The 21,329-nt window shown below is 46.3% G+C and overlaps 1 protein-coding gene across 4 annotated transcripts in view; it reads right to left on the minus strand.

Moving 5' to 3' along the window:
- Positions 1-21,329, minus strand: part of OTOA (otoancorin) — a 69,474-nt gene that overhangs the window by 710 nt on the left and 47,435 nt on the right. For 3 of the 4 annotated variants that reach the window (XM_044747329.2, XM_070484697.1, XM_070484695.1), the window contains 9 exons: positions 21,060-21,250; positions 19,433-19,526; positions 16,829-16,958; positions 13,822-14,009; positions 11,958-12,113; positions 6,497-6,639; positions 6,141-6,277; positions 5,557-5,654; positions 2,321-2,516 (listed from right to left, as the gene is read on the minus strand). In XM_044747329.2, the coding sequence (XP_044603264.2) occupies positions 2,321-2,516; positions 5,557-5,654; positions 6,141-6,277; positions 6,497-6,639; positions 11,958-12,113; positions 13,822-14,009; positions 16,829-16,958; positions 19,433-19,526; positions 21,060-21,250 (1,333 nt within the window). The remainder of the gene's footprint in view (positions 1-2,320; positions 2,517-5,556; positions 5,655-6,140; positions 6,278-6,496; positions 6,640-11,957; positions 12,114-13,821; positions 14,010-16,828; positions 16,959-19,432; positions 19,527-21,059; positions 21,251-21,329) is intronic. The other variant, XM_070484696.1, reaches the window with a different exon arrangement.

The following is a 21,329-nucleotide window of genomic DNA, read 5'->3' on the forward strand; positions in this document are numbered from 1 at the left end:
ACGGAGGGAGCCGCATCGCACCCAGTGCCCCAGGCTCCCCCTGGAACCACTCACTTGATCTCACTGTACCTTGGTTTGCTCATCTCTTAAATGGGAATAATGACCCCAAAGGAGGAGTGAGAATTAAATGAGATTGTGTGAATCAGCCACTTCCAGAGTTGACTTCAGCAGGAGAGTCACCTGGAGAGATTGTTAAAAATACGAACTCTAGGGGCCGGCCGGTGGTGCAGCTGTTAAGTGCACATGTTCTGCTTTGGCAGCCTAGGGTTCGCTGGTTAGGCTCCCGGGTGCCGACATGGTGCCGCTTGGCAAGCCATGCTGTGGTAAGCATCCCAAATATAAAGTAGAGGAAAATGGCATGGATGTTAGCTCAGGGCCAGTCTTCCTCAGCAAAAAGAGGAAGAGTGGCAGCAGTTAGCTCAGGGTTAATCATCCTCAAAAAAAAAAAAAAAAAAAATGCAAACTCTGGGATCCTCCCCAGGAGTTTCTGCTTCAGCAAGTCCGGGACAAGGCCCAGGAATCTGTATTTTGTGTGTGTGTGAGGAAGATTAGCCCTGAGCTAACATCCACCACCAATCCTTCTCCTTTTGCTGAGGAAGATTGGCCCTGAGCCAGAATCTGTACCTATCTTCCTCTACTTTATATGTGAGACACCACATATAAAGCCGTGCATAGGTCTGCACCTGGGATCCGAACCTGCAAACCCTGGGCCACGGAAGCAGAGCACGCGAACTTAACTGCTGTGCCACCGGGATGGCCCCAGGAATCTTTATTTTAAGCATCAGTCCCGGGGGGATTCGGACAATGAAGAAAGGTTAGGAAACAAGAGATTAAGAAACTGGCCCACAGGAAGAGTCCAGCCAAGGTCAGCCCCCACTCAGGCCTGGGGGGTGAGTGGAAGGAGAAGGCATCTAGGATCCTGCGTGGCTGAGGACACACAGGGACATCTTCTTAAAGTGCCCTCCTCACTTTCTGATGCTGCTGTTTCAAAGGAAAACTGATACTGCCCCTCTGCGGGGGATTTGGCAATTTCCATCAAAACTACAAACTCACACACCCCCTGCCCCAGTAATCCCATTTTGAAGACTTTATCCTGCAGACATACTTGCACAGATGCAAAGTATGCAATGTTATTCACTACAGCATTGTTTGTAACGGTAGAAAAATAGGAACGACTAAATTGTCTGTCTGTAGAGATCTGGTTAAATATGGTTATGGCGTAGCCAGAAAACCACCAATTACACGGCTCCTGTGTGCAGATATGGAAGTGTCTCCAAGGGAAATTACCACAAGAGAAAGGCAGCACATTTCTCTCACAGCAGCCACTGTGCTGCCTCGTGGTCGCCTGGGTACTTGTGTCTTCCCTCACTCCCACACTCCACGGAGGTAGGACAGAGGACACAACTGGCTTGTTCACAGCTGTCTCCCCAGAGCCTAGCACCATGCTTAGTCCTAAGATGGTGCTCACTAAAGACGGAAGGAGTCACGCAAAAGTGGGAGCTGGGGGAAGGAGGAGGAAGAAAGGCAAGAAGGAAGAAAGGGAGGGAAAGTCACCCCCCCTACTGCCCTGTCTTAGCTCAGGCAGCATCACCCCCCTCTGCTTCCTTCCTTCCCTGGTCTTATCAGATATGAAATCCTCTTGTTCGTTGACAAGAGAGCCTTACCTGCCTTGCTCACCTCCATATTCCCACAACATAGGTGCCCGCTATATATAGGTTGGATTTATTAATTAATACTGGACAGTGAGAAGGAGGGAGCATGGAAAGGAACCACTGAAAGGATTTCAGTCCTGAGATTCTGATTCAATGGCTTCTGGGTGGGGTCCGCGGAACTGGAGCTTTTAAAAGCTTGGGGCAGGGGGCTGGGAGATGGGCCCTGTAGTATAGTGGTTAATTTCAGGGGCCCTGGTTCGCAGGTTCAGATCCTGGGCGCAGTCCTACACCACTTGTCAGCCACGCTGTGGTGGGAACCCATATACAAAGCAGAGCAAGAGTGGCACAGATGTTAGCTCAGGGCAAATCTTCCTTAAGCAAAAAAGGAGGAAGATTGGCAACGGATGTTAGCTCAGGGCAAGTCTTCCTCAGAGGGAAAAAAAGCTCCCCCGGGTGACTTCGGGTGACTTCAAAGTGCAGCTGGAGTTGAGAATCATTTACACATAGCTTGCAGAGACTGGCTTTTTCTCTGAGTGCAGAATCTCCAATGACTGTCAGCGACCCCATCCTGAATCTTAGGAGGCTTCCCGCCCCAGCCCCAGCAAGGCAGACCAAGGGACGGAGAAGGGGACAGGGGTGGAGGATTGGCTGGGGGCTGTCCTGCTCACCTTGGGGAGAACGGGAGGCGAGGATGCGGGTGGGGCTGGCGCTCAGGGGCTCGTCCAGCCAGGAGCGAGTCTTGGCGCCATCTAGCGCCCGCTGGAGGCTCTGCAGCTGCGGCGCGCTGAGCTGCCCGCGCTGAGCCGGGGTCACGGCCGCGGCGTTCTCGGGGCCCAAGGAGGCGATCTGCTCCGCGGACAGCGCCTGCAGGGCGAGGGGGCAGCGCCCTCAGGGCCGACCTCCGCGGGTTCCCCAGGCCTCAGTCATCCGCCCAGGGCCCGCACAACTTTGCTATAGCCGTGTACCATTCCTGCTCTTTAGGATTTCTCCTTAAAATCAGATCACTCTTTCACACTAAAATTATTTTTAAAATGGAAAATTTCTAATGGAAATTTCCAAAAATGGAAAACTTAAATGACTTGCCATCAGTAATCATGAAAAATAAGCCAAAAGAAATAAAGCAACATTATTGAATTCTAGCTAGATTTGTTGGCCAACATCTGAATTTGAGGCCTTTTTTTTAAAAAAAAGAGGGCATTTTAAAAGTGTTATAGAAATGTTAAAGACATTTTAGCTCCAAATTGAGACTTCCTCCTTGAAGTAATCAGTATTAAAGGAGAGTTGAAAGAGAGTCATGATTTTCTCACTGTGTGACTTAATGTTTAATGCAATACAAGCTACCTCCCCAATCCCTCAAGGCCCCCACCTGAGAAACACCAGTGTGGAGGAGAAAACACAGGCCTAAAGGCCAGAGGCCTGAATCTGAGCCCCAGCTTTGCCACATACTAGCTGTGTGACCTTGGGCAAGTTACCTAGCCTCTCTGGGCTTTTGGTCTAGATGTGGGTTGGCACAGAGAATTCATCTCCCATGCAGATTCTGATCGTTTAGTGCGACTGCCTGAACACCATAGGGGTGAGTCCTGTTAGGGCGCAGAGGGGCAAAGGTGTAGTGATCTACTAGTGATGTCTGCCACGGACACCGGAAGTGGGAAATCTGCCGTGCACAGTGTCTTTGAGGAGCCTGAGTAAGCTGTTTTCTGACGTTGCTTCCACCTTAGAGGACTTGGTGACTAGCTCCAGTGGGTCTGGAATGAGATGGGGGGGCAGGGGTCTCAGAGCCACCCTGCTTATTTTCTAAGAGCCCCAAAAATTCGGAGACAGAGGGTTATGCTCCCTCACCCCTTCCTCTTCTCCCCTTCACCCTCTTCTCCCTTCCTGTCTAGGCAGACACTTCCCTGGAATCATGTCATTCCCCGGCTTAGAAGCCTTCCCTGAGCCCCCTCCAGGACACAGTTCCAGCTCCTGAACTCGGCAGTGAGGCCTTCAAGCTCTGGGTCCTGCCCACCTCTCCAGCAGCCCCTCTCGGGCACTCTTCACTCCAGGAGAATGAGCAACCATATTTGCAGCCCCCAGGGGGCAGCACCTTTGCCATGCTCTTCCTTCTGCTGGAATGCTCTTCCTCCCTCTGCACTAGCTAACCTGTCCTGCAAGATTCAGCATCACCTCCTCCCTCCACCACACACACACACACACACACACACGCACACACACAGCATAGGTGCTCTTCTGGCTTACATCTTACATCTACTGTTAACACAGAGTCTGTATTATAAAAATTATTTTTCCAATGCTGTTGACTTGCGACCCTCAAGCCAGGTTAAATCTCTAGGCCTACTGCACTGTGTTTCAACGGATCATTTCAAAATGGTTGCCAACATTTAATTATCAGGAGATTTCACATGAAAATGGAGACTTCTGGATTCTTCCCCAGCCCCCATCCCCCAAAAAAGATCCAGCAATACTGGCCCACATTGTCACACTGCAATAACGTGCCAGAGATGAGAAGCAGCCTCCACATTTAGACAGGGCTCTCCAGTTCACCTCGGTTCCTCCCCAGGCCACTGCACTCCTTTCTGTCACCTTCCACGCTCCTGAAGGCACTGTGTTGTACCCCGTCACCAGGGCATCCCCAGGTGCACCTACGCTGGAGCCTACAGCCCACCACCCAGGCTGGAGCCTACTGCAATGTAAGCGGGCAATAGGAATTTCTGGAATAAACAAATACTTGAACAAAGAAGCACCCACAAAGTACACTCAAAACAAGACCAGGAGAAAGCGTTCAGCATCCAGGACCAAGCTGCCTATCCCATGCAGAGCCCCCAGAGGGGAAGCCTGAGAGCCTTAAGGACTATTTATTTCCCCAAAACAGCCCTTGCTCCCGCTCTGTGCTGGGAACTGTCCTGGGTGCTGAAGGGGTCAAGGTTGGCCATCTGTCTTGAAAGCAAACAATGACATGGCATCACGGGAGTTTGTCTAGCCTCGTTTGTGTATCTTACCCAGTTGTGGTGGACAGAAGGTGTTCCCAAGTTACCCAGAAAGCAAGGTCACTCCTCATCAGAGCAGACTGTCCCCACCAAACACTCTCCTAATCTTGCACGTGGACGGGAAGCCAGGACCTCTCGCTGCACACCCTGCTTCCCTAACTTCAGTTGATCCAATTCCACCCTCTCGACTTTTTCCCTGGCAGTTTATCAGCTGTCCTGTTGTGGTTTTCTTCATGCTTTTTTAAAAAATCAACTAAACTATTTTTGCTTAAATTTGTTTTAAAAGGAAATGTTATCCAGGTCCACAATCCCTCACCAGCAATTCTGAAATCCAAAGAAGTCTAAAAACTGAAAGCTTTTTCCAAAGTTTTAGACAAACTTATTTGCCAGCAAAACCTGACCTGAACTGATGTGGGGCCATTTATAGTCTCTATTTATTCCAATTTGTTTGACTTCTCACAGATTTCTTCACAGAAATATTAATGTGTTTGCTTACAAGGTGCTTCCCCCAGACGCTGCTGGGGGTGTTAAGTTACATAATGTAGATGCACAGACTGATCTTTCTAAAACCTGGAAAATTCTGAATGCTGAAACATATCTGTCCCCAAAGGTTTTAGATAAGGAAATATGAACCCATCATAACATCATAAATAGAAAATCAGTACCACTTGCGATGAAGAGACAGCAACCATAAAAAAATGATTAAAATAGAAATTAAAATTTTCAGAAAAAAACTTTAAAGAAAAAAAACCACCTAAAATTATCTCGTGCCCCATCCACTGTTGGTGTCTAGTTCTCCTCAGGCCCTCTCGGCAGAGGCCTGGCTGCAAGCCGCTGGACTCCAAGACCTGTCATCTGCTTCCCTGTGCTATTGGAAACGGGGTCAAGCCCCCACTCTCCTTGAGGAACTGAGTACCTACTCTGAATATCTCATCAGGAAGGCACTGGATTGCTGACGGCTGGAAATACGGCATCAAGTCCTCGTCAAGCATTCGGAGCTCTTCCTTAGTTAATCCAGCTGGGGAGAAAAAGGAATCACAGGGTTTAGTTCAAGCCCTAGGAACTCCGCTTGTTTTATTAATGCTCTACATAATGCACAGATCCGCGTGTCTAGGCAAGTGCCATTCCTTACAAAAGGCCCCCGAAATCACACTGGGGAAGCAAGTCCCTTAATCAACCCAGGAAAAAAAATGTGGGTCACATTAGCCCGGATTGGTCTCCTAGAAGGAAATGTGTGCCCAGAAGGAGCTTCACTTTACACAATTTCAGATTGTGTATAAATCTATTTAGGAGCCAATTAAAACACATTTTAAGCCACTTTCGTGTGTACAGGAATCACCAAGAGAGCTTGTCTAAAAAGCAAATTTGCAGACCCCACGCTCTGCAACTTCAAGTCATGAAATCTAGGTTCTACACATGGCCTAGGCTTCTTTTATTTTTTTGGTTTTGTCCCCAGTTTTAAGGTTGGAAAGGGAGAGAAAGGCATGCTCAAGGTGCCTCTTACCTGCAATGGTCCCGAGCTCCTGCAAGACAGAGCTGGACCACTCAGCGGGATTCCCAAACACAGCTTCTGCCTTCCTCTTAAACTCAGCCAAGACATGGATGCTGCAGAGCAGGGTTCCGATTCTGGCCGCCACCACTCTGGTTAAGAGGGAGGGATACAGTGCGAGCCTGGGAGACTCTCCGGCCAAAAAGATGTGCAGAAGGTAGGTAGGCTCAGCACTGAGAATGGATCCGGCTAAGCCGCATGTCAGCCCAGAGAGGTGGCAAAGCATCAGGAAGCAGGGAACATTGTGCTGAAGGAACTCCTGGATCAATTAACCGATCATTTACCACTTTGCACGCTAGTATTTTGGTTACCTGAATTCCGAGATCCTTATAAGCGAGATTTCAGTGACGTTCATAGCACACAGGGTTGCACCAAGTCCTACTAAGTGGAAGCTCTTCAGATCCTGGATGCTGTAGCCTGAGTCCTCTAGGAACCCTTGCAGAATGGCCTTAGCCTATAAAAATGAGGAGGGATAGATGACCTACCCAGGGATGATCAAGACCCCAAGGCCCAAGGGGATGACTGAGCTGTTGCAGTTGCCTGTTGGCTGCTCCTGCACCCTAGTCCTCTGGATGCACCCCGCATTCTAGCCATCACAGCCACTGCATCCAGGATAACGTCCCTAGGGTGCTACTTCTACTGAGAATGTCCCTGATCTGTGGAGGTGACTTTAGGCAGTGAAACTCTCATATCCTTCACTAACATCAAAGGAACTGGATCCCGCGTCTGCTGGCTTGTTTCTTTCAGTCACTCATGACCTTCAGTTTGTTTGGTCACTTAAGTTCTCCTGCATCAGGATCCAAGCTTTTCCAGCATCTGTCTCAACAACTTTCTGATAAAAACCTTGTCATTTTCTGCCCTTTCGCCTTTGTTTTAATCAGTCCCTCCATCTGAAATGCCCTTCCTGCATTCCCAACTGTTAAAATCCAACGAGCCTTTTATTTGCGGGTTCAAGTCAAATGTCACCTTCTTCATGAAGTCTTTCCTATCTTAGCCAGAATGAATTTTTCTTTCCCTAAGGTCCTACTGAAATAGGTTTGTCCCTCACTCATCAAATACTTGGTGTTAAAAACCATAGAGGGATCTCTTGAACGAGCTTTGATCTAGGGGGCTGATGTGTAGGTCCCTGTAATTCTAGCATAGTGGCCATTCAGTAGGCATGACTGTCCCTGGAGAGCCACCCCTCCCACACTCTTACTTCACAGGGTCCAGCTGGAGCTAACTACACTCTGAGTTCCACAGGAGACGCTATAGCCCAGTCCTGGCCAATCAGGTCATCTCTTAGCCTGGCTGCAGTGACTGGTTCTAGAGTTGGTATGTGATCTAGTGAAAATCAACCAGGACTTTGGTTGGAACAACCCGGAGAGAAGAGCTTTCTTTTCTCTGGACTGGACCTTGGAAGGATAAACGCTCAAATACGCAAGAACTCACCACGTGGAAAGAGCCTGCCTCTGAGTGAAGCCAACACAAAGGAAAGCAGGGTCAAAAGACTGTGAGAGACAGATTCTTGACAATAGTGTTGAAGCCCCTGGATCCAGCCATACCTGAACTCTACACCTGAACTTTTCAATAAATTCCTTTTCTTGCTTAAGCCACTTTGAGTTGGGTTTTCCGTCAACTGTAACCAAATGAACCCTGATTTGTTTGATCTACCTGTGTTGGACCTGAGGAAGGATCCAAGTCAATCCCTTGGAGATGAGTTGTATAATAAAGTCTGGATCCCTCAGTGCCCACAGGGGCATGGGCAAAAGATTACAAGAGGACAAGAGCTCACAAGGCAAAGTTGGGGAGGAGACATCCAAGGACAAACATCTCCTGACTAGGAGTGAGGGTCACAGGAATACAGTCAATCTTCCCTTCTCCCTTTAATGTCAGTCCATCCGCATCACACAATACAGATCATCCCAGGGTTGAGAGAAAGTGTTGGCAAAGAACATGAAATGTTGTAATGGGATTCTACTTTTCATGTGGCTGTTGCCTTCTCCTCCCTCGGGTCTGTTTAAATGCTACCTCCTCAGAAAAGACGCGTGGATTCCCCCATCTCACGTAGCCTCCATGAGCATCTTGTCCATTTTCAGCTTATCACTTACTACAATTTTTCAAATTTTTCACTTTTTAAATTGTCAACTTTTCACTCACTCACTTTTTTGTCTGCATCACCAAGTAGAATCCCCAAAGACAAGGACCACATCGAGCGAGTTCACTAGTCATCCCCAGCACCTGGCACAACGCCTGGCACACAGTGGGGTTCAGTAAGCACTTTCTGAGTGAATGAATGAATGAATGAATGAAGGAACATCTCAGAGAATGACATATAGAAGTTGTAGGCAATATGTACTCCTTTGAAATGGCATCAGATTGCCACCTTCACGTGATGGATTGGCTTCCGGGAGATTTTCCATGTTTCTGGAAGTCGGACTGGTCAGTGTCTCATGAAGTTGCCCTCAGTGATTACAAACCTCAAAGGTTCTATAAGGGAATTTCAGTAACACCATGCTCAGCCTTCAATGTCTTCGGCTGAATAGGAATGTGCATCAAAAATAATAATAGCTGATATTTACTGAATGCTTACTATGTGCCAGCACTTTACATATGCCATCTCATACAATCCTCACAACAACTCTATAAAAAGAAGGATTAATATTATCCCTATTTCACAGATGAGGAAACTGAGGCACAGAGAGGTTAACTAACTATGCCCAGGTTACACAGCTAGTAAATAATGGTCCTGGAATTAAAACCCAGGCAGTCGGACTCCAGAGCCTGTGCCTCCTAGCCAGTGAAGACGTTTGGGTAAGGAGAAAAGATGGAGATTCAAGTTAGCTTTTGAACTTTTCTTATTAATTCTTCACAACCAGGTTCCGCTGGTTGATTCCTAGCAATTTTTGCTCCTCAACTCTCAGGCATGCCCATTTTCAAATGAAAGTGCGAAAATACAATTCAAATAAAATTACTCTGAAGATGTGATATTAAATTGTCCTTGCCACTGGAACCTGGAAAATGCAAGCTCAGCCTGCAAGGTGATAAGCCAAAATACATTTACTTGAATGACTAGACCACTGTATCTGTAATGATTCCAAGACAATTAATACCAACACTTTTCGGCAATATTAACTGCGGAAAAATGAAGAGCTGTAAGATTTCAATCTCTCTGTTCATCCCTCTGGCTTCTATAATAGTTTTTTTTTTCCTTATATTGGTTTTTAAGCTGAACTATCTGTTAATGTAGTTCCACCAGGTCTGACTATTAATCTAGAAACATGCATTTAAGGGTCTGATGGGGGCTAAAGTGGAGGAACCGACTGCAAATGATATATGCAAATGTTGGGTTTTCATATCCTCTTCAAACATATTGATAAGTCTCACCACCATCCACAGGAATTAAAATTGGTATAAAGGGAAAGAGAGACTCTAGTTTCTAAGTTGGATGTATTTTTCTGTTTTCTCCCAGACTGTGAGTAGAATAATTTTAATATCAGAATGTGATGTGGCTCTTCTCAAACGTCAAGGCCAGTCTTAGAGTCGTGCAACCCCAGGATTACAGAATGTCAGACTGGAAGGAACCTCAGAGTGCTGGCTCTAACCCCTTCATCTTACAAATGAGGAAACTCTTAAACCGCCAGAGACAGGGAATGTGACAATGATGATGACAACGATGACGATGACGATGAAAACACACTAATTTTTATTGAATACTATGTCCCAAGCACTGTTCAAAATGTTTTACATCTATTAACTCATTTAATTCTCATGGCCAGAACCTCCATGGTGCCCAACTCCAGAGGGCACAATTCAGACTGTGTTCTATTTGAATGGTGCCACTCAGAGTTATGTGGCATGGCAATCCTGGTTCGAAAAACCTCACGAGAGTAGGGCACATGCATTAGTTCTGCCTGCCCAGCACCCATTCTCCCTTTGTTTGATAACCCCATGCTTTTCCTTTGGCAAGCCACGGTGTATTAGTTTTCTCTTGCTGCTCTAACAAATTACCATAGATTTACCGGCTTAAAACGGCATAAATTTATTCTCTTACAATTCTGGAAGTTGTAAGTCCTAAAATGGGTCCGCAGGGTGTGTTCCTTTGGGAGGCTCTAGAGAGAATTCATTTCCTTGCCTTTTCTAGCTTCTGGAGGCTGCCTGCATTCCTTGACTCGTAGCTCCATCCTCCATCTTCAAAACCAGCAGCACAAGACCTTCAAATCTCTCTCTGTGTCCTTCTGTGTCCATTGCCACATCGCCTTCTGTGTCTGTGACCCTCTTGCCTCCTCCTTTTGAGATCTTTCATGATTACATTGGGCCATCCAGGATAGTCTCCTCATCTCAAGGTCCTTAACTTAATCCCATCTGCAGAGTCCCTTTGGCCACATAAGGTAACATATCCAGAGTTTCCAGGGGTTAGGACATGGACATCTTTGGGGACCTTTATGCAGCCTATACACACCCATCCCCGACTCTCAGTTCATATGGACATGGTGAGATGGACTCCACTCCCTGATGCATACCTGGCCAGCCAACATATTCTATCCATGACCAGATTGTTTATGGGTGAGCCATTACATGATTAGAGTCTATGCCAGAACTTTTTCAAACGTTAATGAGAAAGGGGCACTTTTCAATGGGGTTGCTAATTAGATAAAATGTAAGCCTAGTGCGGAAAATGAGAAAGAGCTGCCTAAGAATGAGGACAACACAGAGCAGCTAAGACTCCTCTCTCTAGAAATACAGTAGATTAACTTCCCTCCCAACTAAACAACTAAATTCTGGAGGGAACTTCTTCTTCAGTCCATGAAGGCTTCACTGACACAGAAATCACCCTCCCAGCGTAAACAATGAGAAAACCGAACAAATTCCATGAAACCACCGTATTCAGACATTGGCAAGAGTGAGCACAGAACTATAATCCTGAGAGAAGGGAAACAAATAAAGCGAATCCTAAAATCGCCCTCGCTTACTGTCCAGAAGCAGTCTCCAGGCCACTGAGCAGGAAAGGGAACCCAAACAAGCCCCATGGTCCAAGCGAGTGGAGGACACAGAGATCCTCCATCAGAGAGGACGGGACACCTCTGATTTGTGGGGCAAAGTACTGAAGAGAGAGAAACTGCATAGAGAGAGCTCCAGAAACCTGCAGAGAAGCCTTCTCAAGTCTTTGGCTGAGTACTGATCTACACATGCAAGGAGTGAAACTAAATAAATATAAACATAAATATCAAAAGACCCAGAGGAAAGTGGTACATAAGCCAAACAATTTCCAGAGCTCACATGGAGTTGAAAAGAGTTCACTCCCACCAGCCAGAGTGGAGAGGTCTTGAAATACATGGAGCATCAGATAGAGTGCTCAGAAGACCCATGTCTCGGTAATGAGGACAAATTAACCACAGAATAACGGTCACTCTGGACCCGCCCTAATAAAGCTCAAAAGGAAGCGTCAACAAGATCAGACTGACTTTAAAGCAACTTAAACATACCCCAGAACAAAGCCCAATACTCTTCAAAGGACAACAACGAAATCAAACACTCAACAATGTAAAATTCACAATGCCCATCATCCAGTCAAAATTATTAGGCTTGCAAATAAGAAAATGTGACCCAAAAGTAGGAGAAAAATTAGGAAATAGAAAGAGACTCAGAAATGACAGTGATGATGGAATTAGCAGCAAAACTTTTAAAGCAGCTATTATAAATACTATATGTATGTTCAAGGATATAAAGGAAAATACACGCATGTTTAAAACGGAAGTAGAATATTTTAAAGGTCCAGCAACATCTACCTACCTGTCCCGGGGTCCATTCTGTCTGCTGGCTTAGGGAAGCCACAGTGTCGATGGAGCTGAGATCCAGCTGCTCCAGCTCACTTTCATTAAGAGCCAGGGCAATGCGCCCGAGGGAAACAATATGATGTTCTCTCCAGTAAGAAGGCGTGTCCCAAACCTTCAGGTGAGAAAAGAAAAAGCCAGTTAAGACCGAACGTTAGTGACAGCATTTAAAACAGACATAGGTAAATCTCCTTAATATATAAAGTTCTCTTATAAATCAATAAGAAAAAATGACTACATTTGTTTAAAAAATAGACAAAAGATATAAACAAGAAATTCACAAAAGAAGAAATAAACATATGGAAAACGTTCAATCTCAGTCATAATTAAAGAAATGTACGTTAACAACAATCAAAGAATACCATGTTGGCTGATCTTAACAAGGAGTAAAAAGAATGATCATTTCTGTTGGTGGAAAGCTATGGGGTAAAGGATACCCTCATTTGTCGATGTTGAGAATATAAATTGGCACACTTTTTTTTTTTTAAAGATTGGCACCTGAACTAACAACTGTTGCCAATCTTTTTTTTTTTTTCTCCTTTTTCTCCCCAAATCCCCCCAATACATAGTTGCATATCTTAGTTGTGGGTCCTTCTAGTCGTGGCATGTGCGACAGCACCTCAGCATGGCCTGATGGGTGGCACCATGTCCACACCCAGGATCCGAACTGGCGAAACGCTGGACCGCCCGAAGCAGAGCGTGCGAACTTAACCATTCGGCCACCAGGCCAGCCCCAACACACATTTTAAGACGGCAATTTGGCTATATGTATCAAAAGCCTTTAAAATACCTATACCCTATGACCCAGAAATTCCAACTCCAGAAATTTAGCCTAAGTAAATAATCAGACAAGTGCCCAAAGAAATATGTACAAATATACAACTTGAGGCATTAAAAAATTTAATCTAAAAATCAAATAATTAGCTAAAATAATAAGAACCAGCCATACAATGAAATATTATATAGCTATTTAAATACTAATATAGATTTATACTTCTGATATGGAAAAACATGCATTGTACGCTGTTGGATGTGGACAGTAAGTTATTAAACAGTAGGTGCATGTGATACTGTTTTCTGTAACATACATATGTGAGTATACATGAAATAAATGTATGAAATACACAAATATATTCTACACACATATACAGAAGTCTGGGAAGCTCTATATTTTGGTAAATATACCAAAATATTAACAGTGCTTATTTCTGGCTAAAAGATTATGACTGGGTTTCTTCTATTTTCTGAATTTTCTACAATAAACTTGGATTACTTATCTAAAAAAGAGTTATAAATATAATTTTAAGAAATTTAATGTCTTGACCTCACAAGGGCAACTAGATATTCCACACCATCCTAGCAGCTGAAACAAGCCACTCAAAGGGACCTTTATAAACACAGCAAACTACTTCTAGTCCTCTTTTCACTCCTTTCTGCTATGTTTTCTGATGAATTTGCAACAGATTCTGAGAAAACCTGCTGTGAGCAGCAGCTGGGGTTCTCCAAATGGAGAAAGAAAAGGCACAATTCCTGGAAACCGTCTCGGTCAGAGGCACCAGAACATCCACAGAATTTGATCTGCTAAGCGTCCATTAGATGCCAAGACAGATCTCTTCTGTTCTCTGCTACAGCCCTAAGAGGGGGATACTAGAAATTTCTCAGATGCTGGAATCACAGCTCAGGCGCTCAGCTGGTGTAGTGAAATTTCTACAAGATATGGCACGTGAAAACTCCTGGAGGAGGCTTCCATGCACAGAAGCGCCGGGACCGTTAGGTTGGGTTTTTCCCTCCGTTGAATGCTTCCTTCCTGAGGCGCACTTTACCTGGACTGCCTTCTCCTTCAGGGTCATCAGCTGAGGCCGGCTGAGGCCCCTGAGGGCCCCCAGAAGCTCCACGTTCCTGATGAACGTGTCTTCCTCCATGCAGAGCAGGTCCTCGGGGGCCCAGCAGGCATTGGCTTCGGCCAACTTAAAGATGTCCTCGGAAGAGGGAGCCGCGACTCCATGGCAACCTGAAGAATGGGGAGACACAGGAAAGAGAATTTTGGGAAATGTTAGTCTGTTTCTTTATTGAAATGAGTAATATCCTTCTCCGGTCGGATTTATTCATGGGATGCGGTGTAGCACAGAAACTGAGAGAAGGGACTCAGGGACCAGTTTGAATCCCACTTCTGCCATTTCTTGCTAATTACCTGGTAACAAAATTGCGGAAATGCCAACGTTTTGCACAGCCACATGCACACAGTAGGAGCTCTGTAACATTAAAACTGGACTACAAATGACCACGAGGGAGTCGGAGCTGATGGGGAACAGTTCTGGCTTTAGATTCAAATCTAAAGTTATTTAACCCCTCTGTGACTCAGTTTCTTCATCTATAAAATGACGATAAAATTACCTCATAGAATTTTTGTGAGGACTAAATGTGTTATTACACATAAAGCACTTAGAGCATGCCAGGTATACAGTAAGCACTCAATACTCAATGTTAGCCATTTTTATTATTTATGTTCCCTGCCACCACCACCCCATGCATTTGAGTTTGCAACACAGAGTTAAGGCTTCCAGAATTATGAGGAAGGAGCACTCCTATCTAAGCATGGAAAGGCGGATAATATGCCCTCCATAAAAGTCTCAGTGGGGACTGTGGCCTTCCCACCCCAGGGGAGAGGAGAAATGGGCCTGCTGCATTGGCCTTGGCAGCAGGGGAAACCCATCCATTTCAGTCTTCGAATAAGTTGAACCTTACCTGGTCAAACTGGTTTCCCATCACCAACACATAAATGAGATACTGTCTTCGCTGTGCCCAACCTGGGAGAAAACCCAGGCTCTTTGTCTTAAGAACAATCCTGGATTTCTTGTCTTAGCAGCTGACGAGCCTGATGCCACAGACCCACCAGCACTATTGGGCCCCAGCATTTCCCAAGCCCCGTGGCCACGCCTTTCTCACTGTATCTTCAGTGGCAATTCACCGGACTCCGGTCAAGAGGTGAAAGTGGACCAGGTCAAGGGCTCTATGTGTGGTCCTCAAACATCTTTATCACAACCCACTTGGAGGAGACAAAAGACCCCTCCCCGCTGGACCCCCCTCCACCCGATTTCCCAGTGAAATGAGGGTCCAGCGATTGCACAGAGTCAGAGAGGAGCAGAACGGTTAAACAGGGCAGCAGAGACCCGGTCTTATCACTGCTGTGTTCCCAGGCCCGGCATAGCAGGTGTTCAGCAAATATTTTTTGACTGAATCAACACACACATAAAAATTAGGTAAAATAAAACCAAGTAGTAATTCAGCTAATTCATTAACTACCGAAAGCACGGCAGCAATGAATACTCAGAACCAACTAAAGAAAACTCAGACTACGCGCTGTAACCGTGCAGCCTCCCCCGAGTGTGGAAAGTCCTACTGTCGCATATCCACATGCACAGCATCGGAGCTCTGCAGTGTGCCAACTGGCCTGCTAGGCGGGGAGGGCGGGAGGAACTAGGGGCGAATGCCACCAGCTTTGGGGACAAGTCCAGGAGCTGCCTTTTACTACCCCTCTGACTTTGGCGAAGTCTGTTACTCTCTCTGAATCTCAGCTTCTTTTGTCAAGAAAATGGAAGAATCATGGTGCCACCTCATGGGACGGAGGTGAGGACGAGACAAGGCGTGAAGAGATGATCACCCGAAGTAAACATAAGTCAGGTCGTGACCCTTTTTTGCTCCATGGTCCCCATGAAACCCCTACCCAGAGTAAAAGCCAAAGTCCTTAAGGTTTCCTTCATAAGGCCCGACATGGCTGGCCTTGTCTCTCGCTCCACTCCAGCCACGCTGGCCTCTCATTTCCCCTTCCTCTCCCACTCCCGCCGTACTTCTTTCTGCCTGCGAGATTCTGACTCTCATTTTCCACGTGACCCACTGTCCTGGGTCTTGACTCAAACGTCACCCTCCCAGTTTGCTGAGTAAATTGACCTTTACTCGACAGCACCTTCCTTGACCATTTTCTTTTCAAATTACAACCCCCACCCGACACTCCCTGACCCCTTCCCTTGCTTTATTTTCCTTCTCGCATTCACTGCACACAATGTACTTCACCGGCACGTGTATTACTGGCGTGTGTAATTATTGTCCGGCTGCCCCTGTTTGAAAGTCAGCTCTGTGAGCACGAGGATTTTTGTCTGTTTTGGTCACATAGTCGGTGCTCAAAAATTACTCGTTGCAGGAAGGAAAGCGATCAGTGACTGTCAGTTATTACTCTTACAATTATTATTGGCTCTGATTAACTTTGTCTCCTCCTGCCTGGCACAAGTCTGTGCTTAATAGGTGCACAACAATAATAAAAATGTCTAACACTCACCGAGCATTTCCTACATGCCAGGCGCTGTTGTGAGCATGTTTACTGGTGTAAATTCAGTGATCCGCACAATCACCTAGTGAGGTAGGGACTTGCATTGTCCCCATTGTGCAGAGGACGAACACCGAGGCACAGAGAGGTTAAGGAGCTTTTACCCAAAGTGCCACAGCCAGTAAGCGGCAGACCCAGGGTTCAAACCTTGCCAGCCCGGCCCCAGCACTGCAATATATAGCCACTTAGCCATTTTGGCCTTTAAGTCGATCGTTTTGAAATGTTTGTCGCACATATTGACCCACTAAACCTACTAGCCTGGGCAAGGAGTGCAGGATGTGACTCTAAACCGTGTTACAAAGACGTAACTCTTTGGCCTGTGGATTTTGGCATTCTACGGCTTTGCAAACATTTCATCCAGTCCCCTGACAAGGAGGCCTCTTGACGCTAGGGACTCAGCCAGCACACGGCCGCTATGGCACGGGCTGGGATACCCCAGAAACGCTCACCGGGGCTGGCGTCGGAGCTGGGCCTCCTCTCACTGCTGTTCTGAACAGACTCAAAGACAGCCCAGAGGAATTCTTTGGGAGGTGGAGTCCTGGCCATCTTGGAAGCTGCTTGTTGAAGGATGTCAGGAAACTGTGCGGGGTAGAGAAGACGAAAGAGGAGGAACATATAATAATTAAAGCACATTAAACAGATTTAGATCTGAGTTTAAACGGTAACACCACCTCCCTGACTCCGTTTTCTTTTTCTTCATAGCAGCATCTCATACAAATTTAAACCCTGGCCCGTTAACGTGGTCTCTACAAAGAATCCAATAAAATGTACCCAACCTCAATGACAATCCAATAAATGTTCAGTAACCTAAGCAAACATTGTTTCTCAGATTGTCAAAAACAGAATAGCGATAATACAAAATGCTGGCCAACATGCAGGAAACAGGCACACTTATTTTTCTGCGGGACTGTTAGATGGTGCAATCTGATAATTTCTATAAGAAATGTAGGTGTGCCTATCCCTTTTTGGTTTGGTGCTGTGTTAAACTTTGATTAAACTTCATCATAAAAAGCAGGAGGAGAGGGTTGTCTCTGGTGCTGGGGGAAGACTAGCATGAGGGGCTCCTGGGCGCCCTGGGGGAGTGCCATTTCTCACCTAGGACTGAAACACTTTGTCAAGACTCAGGATATTTATTGGTAGACCTGTCAAGAGCCCAGGGAATTCATCAAACTGTTCCGCACAGCCGGGCGCCACTGTGGCCGTTCTCCCACAGAGGACGCGCCTCGGCTTATACAATGCCCCTCTCTAGCCTGATCTTCAGAATCAGAGCCACAGCCTAAGTGAGTAGTTCCCAGCCCTGGCTGGAGGTGAGAATCACCTGGGAAACTAACCGACACCGGGCCCCACCCCAGAGATTCTGAGACCACTGGTCTGGGGCGGGGGCCGTGTATCTGCCCATTTTAGAATCTCCCCAGTGACTCTAAGGTCGCCAGCAACTGCTGTGAGATAAATCATTAACTTTTCAAAAGCAAGGTGCACAGCAGAGTGGATGGTACTTTTCATTTTGTATTTTTAAAAAGGAGAACAAGTATAGGCAGGAGGAGGATTCTTCCGGAAAGGATGCAAAGGAAAGCGGGAGCAGCGATCGCCTCTGAGGATACAGGCTGGGGACCTAGAAATGCGGGCTGGGAGGAAGACGCGTTTACATCCTACGGCCTCTGGAACAGTTGCACTTTTTTTAACCCGCAGCACGTATTACTTATTTTACTAAACATTTCAGGCACTGAAACAAAAAGTATAGAGAATAATACAACAAAACAGCCACATATTGACAACCCAACTTAAGAAAGAACACATCACAAATATAATAGATAGGTCGCACCCCAGCCTTTGGCCTCCCTCCTTCCCCAGAAGGAACTGTCACCCTGAATTTGATAACATTTGATAATTAACCATTCTCGCGTACTTTTATACTTCTCGTACATACAGAATTGTTTTGCATGTGCTTAAAATTAATTTAACTCGTATTTATTTATTTACATTCTTCTACTGCATGTCTTCTTCTGCAACTCACTTTTTTTTTAACCCTACATTGTGTCTCTGAGCTTTACCTGGGTTGATACAAGACTTTTTCAACTTCTAAAGTTGATTTTTTTAAAGATTAGATAAGTATATAATATTTACGTCTCCACTGCTTAGGAGTGCATGTTTGGACAGCCCGGAAGCTGACTTTACCACGACTGGACACTGGAACGCACGTGTGAGCCTGGCTGACGTGCTGTGCTCGGGCCCTGCTGAGCGAGGACCACGGCATCCATCTTGCGCGTGCAACTACAGGGATGGGCTTTGAGGTTGATCTGATTCTTGTTCAGCAAACATTTACCCCTCTTCACCCTCCACTCACATGGAGGAGATGACTTCCTGCCCCGCTGAGGTTGGGCTTGGTCATGTGACTTGCTTTGGCCCATGGAAAGTGACAGTGTGCCATTTCCCATCTTGGGCCCTAAGGAGAATTGCACTTTGCACTCCCTCTTCTGGAATTTCAGACCTTCATGATGAGAAGAACACGCTCCAGGTAGCCTGGGCCCCAGAGGCAGACTCATGGGGCAGAGGTGTCCCCGTGACCCACAGAAATAAACGCTGTGGTTGCAAGCCAGTGAGACCGTGTAGCTGTGCAATGCAGCAAAAGATGATGGATTCGTGCTTGTCTGGCACGCCTCTTGGCCTAAACTCTCTCACTTTTGGATAGTTACTCCAGGTGGGGCACTATACCCAAACATACTGCTCAGTAAAGATTTGTGTCGGGATTAAATGTGTTTGCACATGTGATTGCACACACTGGACATACATGTACGTGTGTATGTGGCACTGGTGGGTGTAACACCTCAAATGAGCATGCGTGGGAAAGGCTGGAGTCTGTTCAGCCGCTGCCTCACTTCCTTTTCCTGAACCTTGCGCATCCTGGAGTGGAGCTGGAAACATCTGAGCCCTTTGAGGCAGGGAGGAAGTTTCCAGAAAAACAAACTGACAGCAAACCCAGTGGAGAATAATTGACCACACTTTCTCTCCCTTTAAAACTCCTTCAGACTTCTAAAGACAGAACACAGAAGTACCTTTGTGGCAATAGAGCTTAATTCTTCTCCTGAGAAAAGTACTAGAAAGGGTCCCAAGTCCTTTGTAGTCTCGGCTGTCCAGTTCTGGGGGAGGCTAAGAAGAGATAATAAGCAGGAAATTGAAAAATCATGCTGTTGTCCTTGTCCGCCGGCATTCTTTTCTTTCTGGAACAGACTCTCTTCATACCTGGAGAGGCTGTCAATCACATGGGCCCACTTCCCTGACCAAGAAAATGGGCATGTGATGCAGGCTGACCAATTAGAGTCATTCCTGGGAATTTTGATGGAACTGCTAGAGGAGCTTTCTCTCTTCCTTCTGGGGTCTCTAGCAGTAAAAGGAATATTGGAGGCCACTCCTATCACCAATTGGAGAAAATAAAGGCCACACCCAAGAACACAGAGCTGAGGGATGGGAGGAATACATTCCTGTTGACATCACTTGAGCCCCTGGATCCAGCCATGACTGAAGTCCACCCCTAGAGTTTTCCACTACATTTAATTTCTGAACTTAATAAATTCTCATTTTTTGAGTTTAATTGAATTATTGAATTTCTGTCATTTGCATCACAGTAATTCCTTCCTCCCCTTCTTCAGTAGAACAATAATGATATATTTGTTTCTTTTAAATTACCATTTAAATAGTCTTCTCTTATAGCAAGATGAAATTTCCTCTTGAATTTGGCAGGATAATAACAGCACTGACCCAGAATCCACTGTTGTTCTCAAGTGTCCACAGTGAGTGCCTCACACTGTACTTGGTGGCATCTCTGAAGGAGGTCTGCCCAACAAGTAGTGATAATCCTGCTCTTAGGGCCAAGTCAAACCACTCCCCTTTATCTCTTGGATTAAAACATTATCCCACTAACTGTAAGCTCCATGAGGGCAGGAGCCACAGCTATCTTCCTAACCACTGTATCTTCAGTCCTAGGCATACAGCAAGTGTCCCACACTCGGCACCATGTGCCGGACTCTATTGGAAGCCCTTTGAGTGCATGAACTCATAATCATCACAATCACCCTGTGGGGACTGTTACTGTCCCCATTCTACAGACCTGGAAACAAAGTACAAGAAGATTAAGTAGCTTTCCCCAGGTCACATAGACAGCAGACGATAGAAACAAAATTCGAACCAAAGGAGTCTGGCTCCTGAGTCCACAATCTCAAACCCTATATGACAGTACAACGCCTGAGTCATAGGAATGACACCAAAAAACATTTTTGTTGTCTGACCACTGGCTGATGGCTAGGCCCTACTCAAATATCGGAGCTAACTTCCGGAAACTCTTCATGGGGAATAAGAGTTTTCTTTTCCCCCAGGGAGTTCTCATTCATGCCCCGATTATTCACATTATTGTTGTTGTTGTTTCATAACAAAAATAATAATACCACCTCCTTGCGTTTGTAAAGTGCTGTCTTTTCACAACTCTTTCCCTTTCCATTTGCTGAGATGTATTTTTATTTCACAGGGAGTCTGAGGCCAAAGAAGAAAGGTCACATTTCCAGAACAATCACAAGCACCTAACCTTGTCCTAAGCAAGAGACTCTCTGTTTGGAAGGCAGGAGAACGAGGGTTGGGGACCCCTCCGCCAGCGCCCCCCACCCCAGCGCTGAGCCCGGCCCTCCTTACCCGTGCTGCTCCAGGAGCCTGAGCCTCACCGCGGCCTTCTGCTCGGGGCTGAGGTCTGGGCAGTCTCTGAGGCCGTGCAGGGCGGTGGCCCAGGCCCTGGGGGACACCCCGCGGTGGAGGATGGCCGCCGGCAAGTGGCAGAGCAGGTTCCCCACGATGTCCACAGCGTACTCGTCAGCTATGGAGTTGTTCTGAAACCGACAAGTGGAGCTGATGGGAAGATCCAGCAGGGCTCAAGATCATGACCCCTTAAAAACACTTCCTGACCCC

The sequence above is a fragment of the Equus asinus genome, chromosome 14 (assembly GCF_041296235.1).
Source record: "Equus asinus isolate D_3611 breed Donkey chromosome 14, EquAss-T2T_v2, whole genome shotgun sequence".
In the NCBI taxonomy this organism is placed as follows: Eukaryota; Metazoa; Chordata; class Mammalia; order Perissodactyla; family Equidae; genus Equus; species Equus asinus.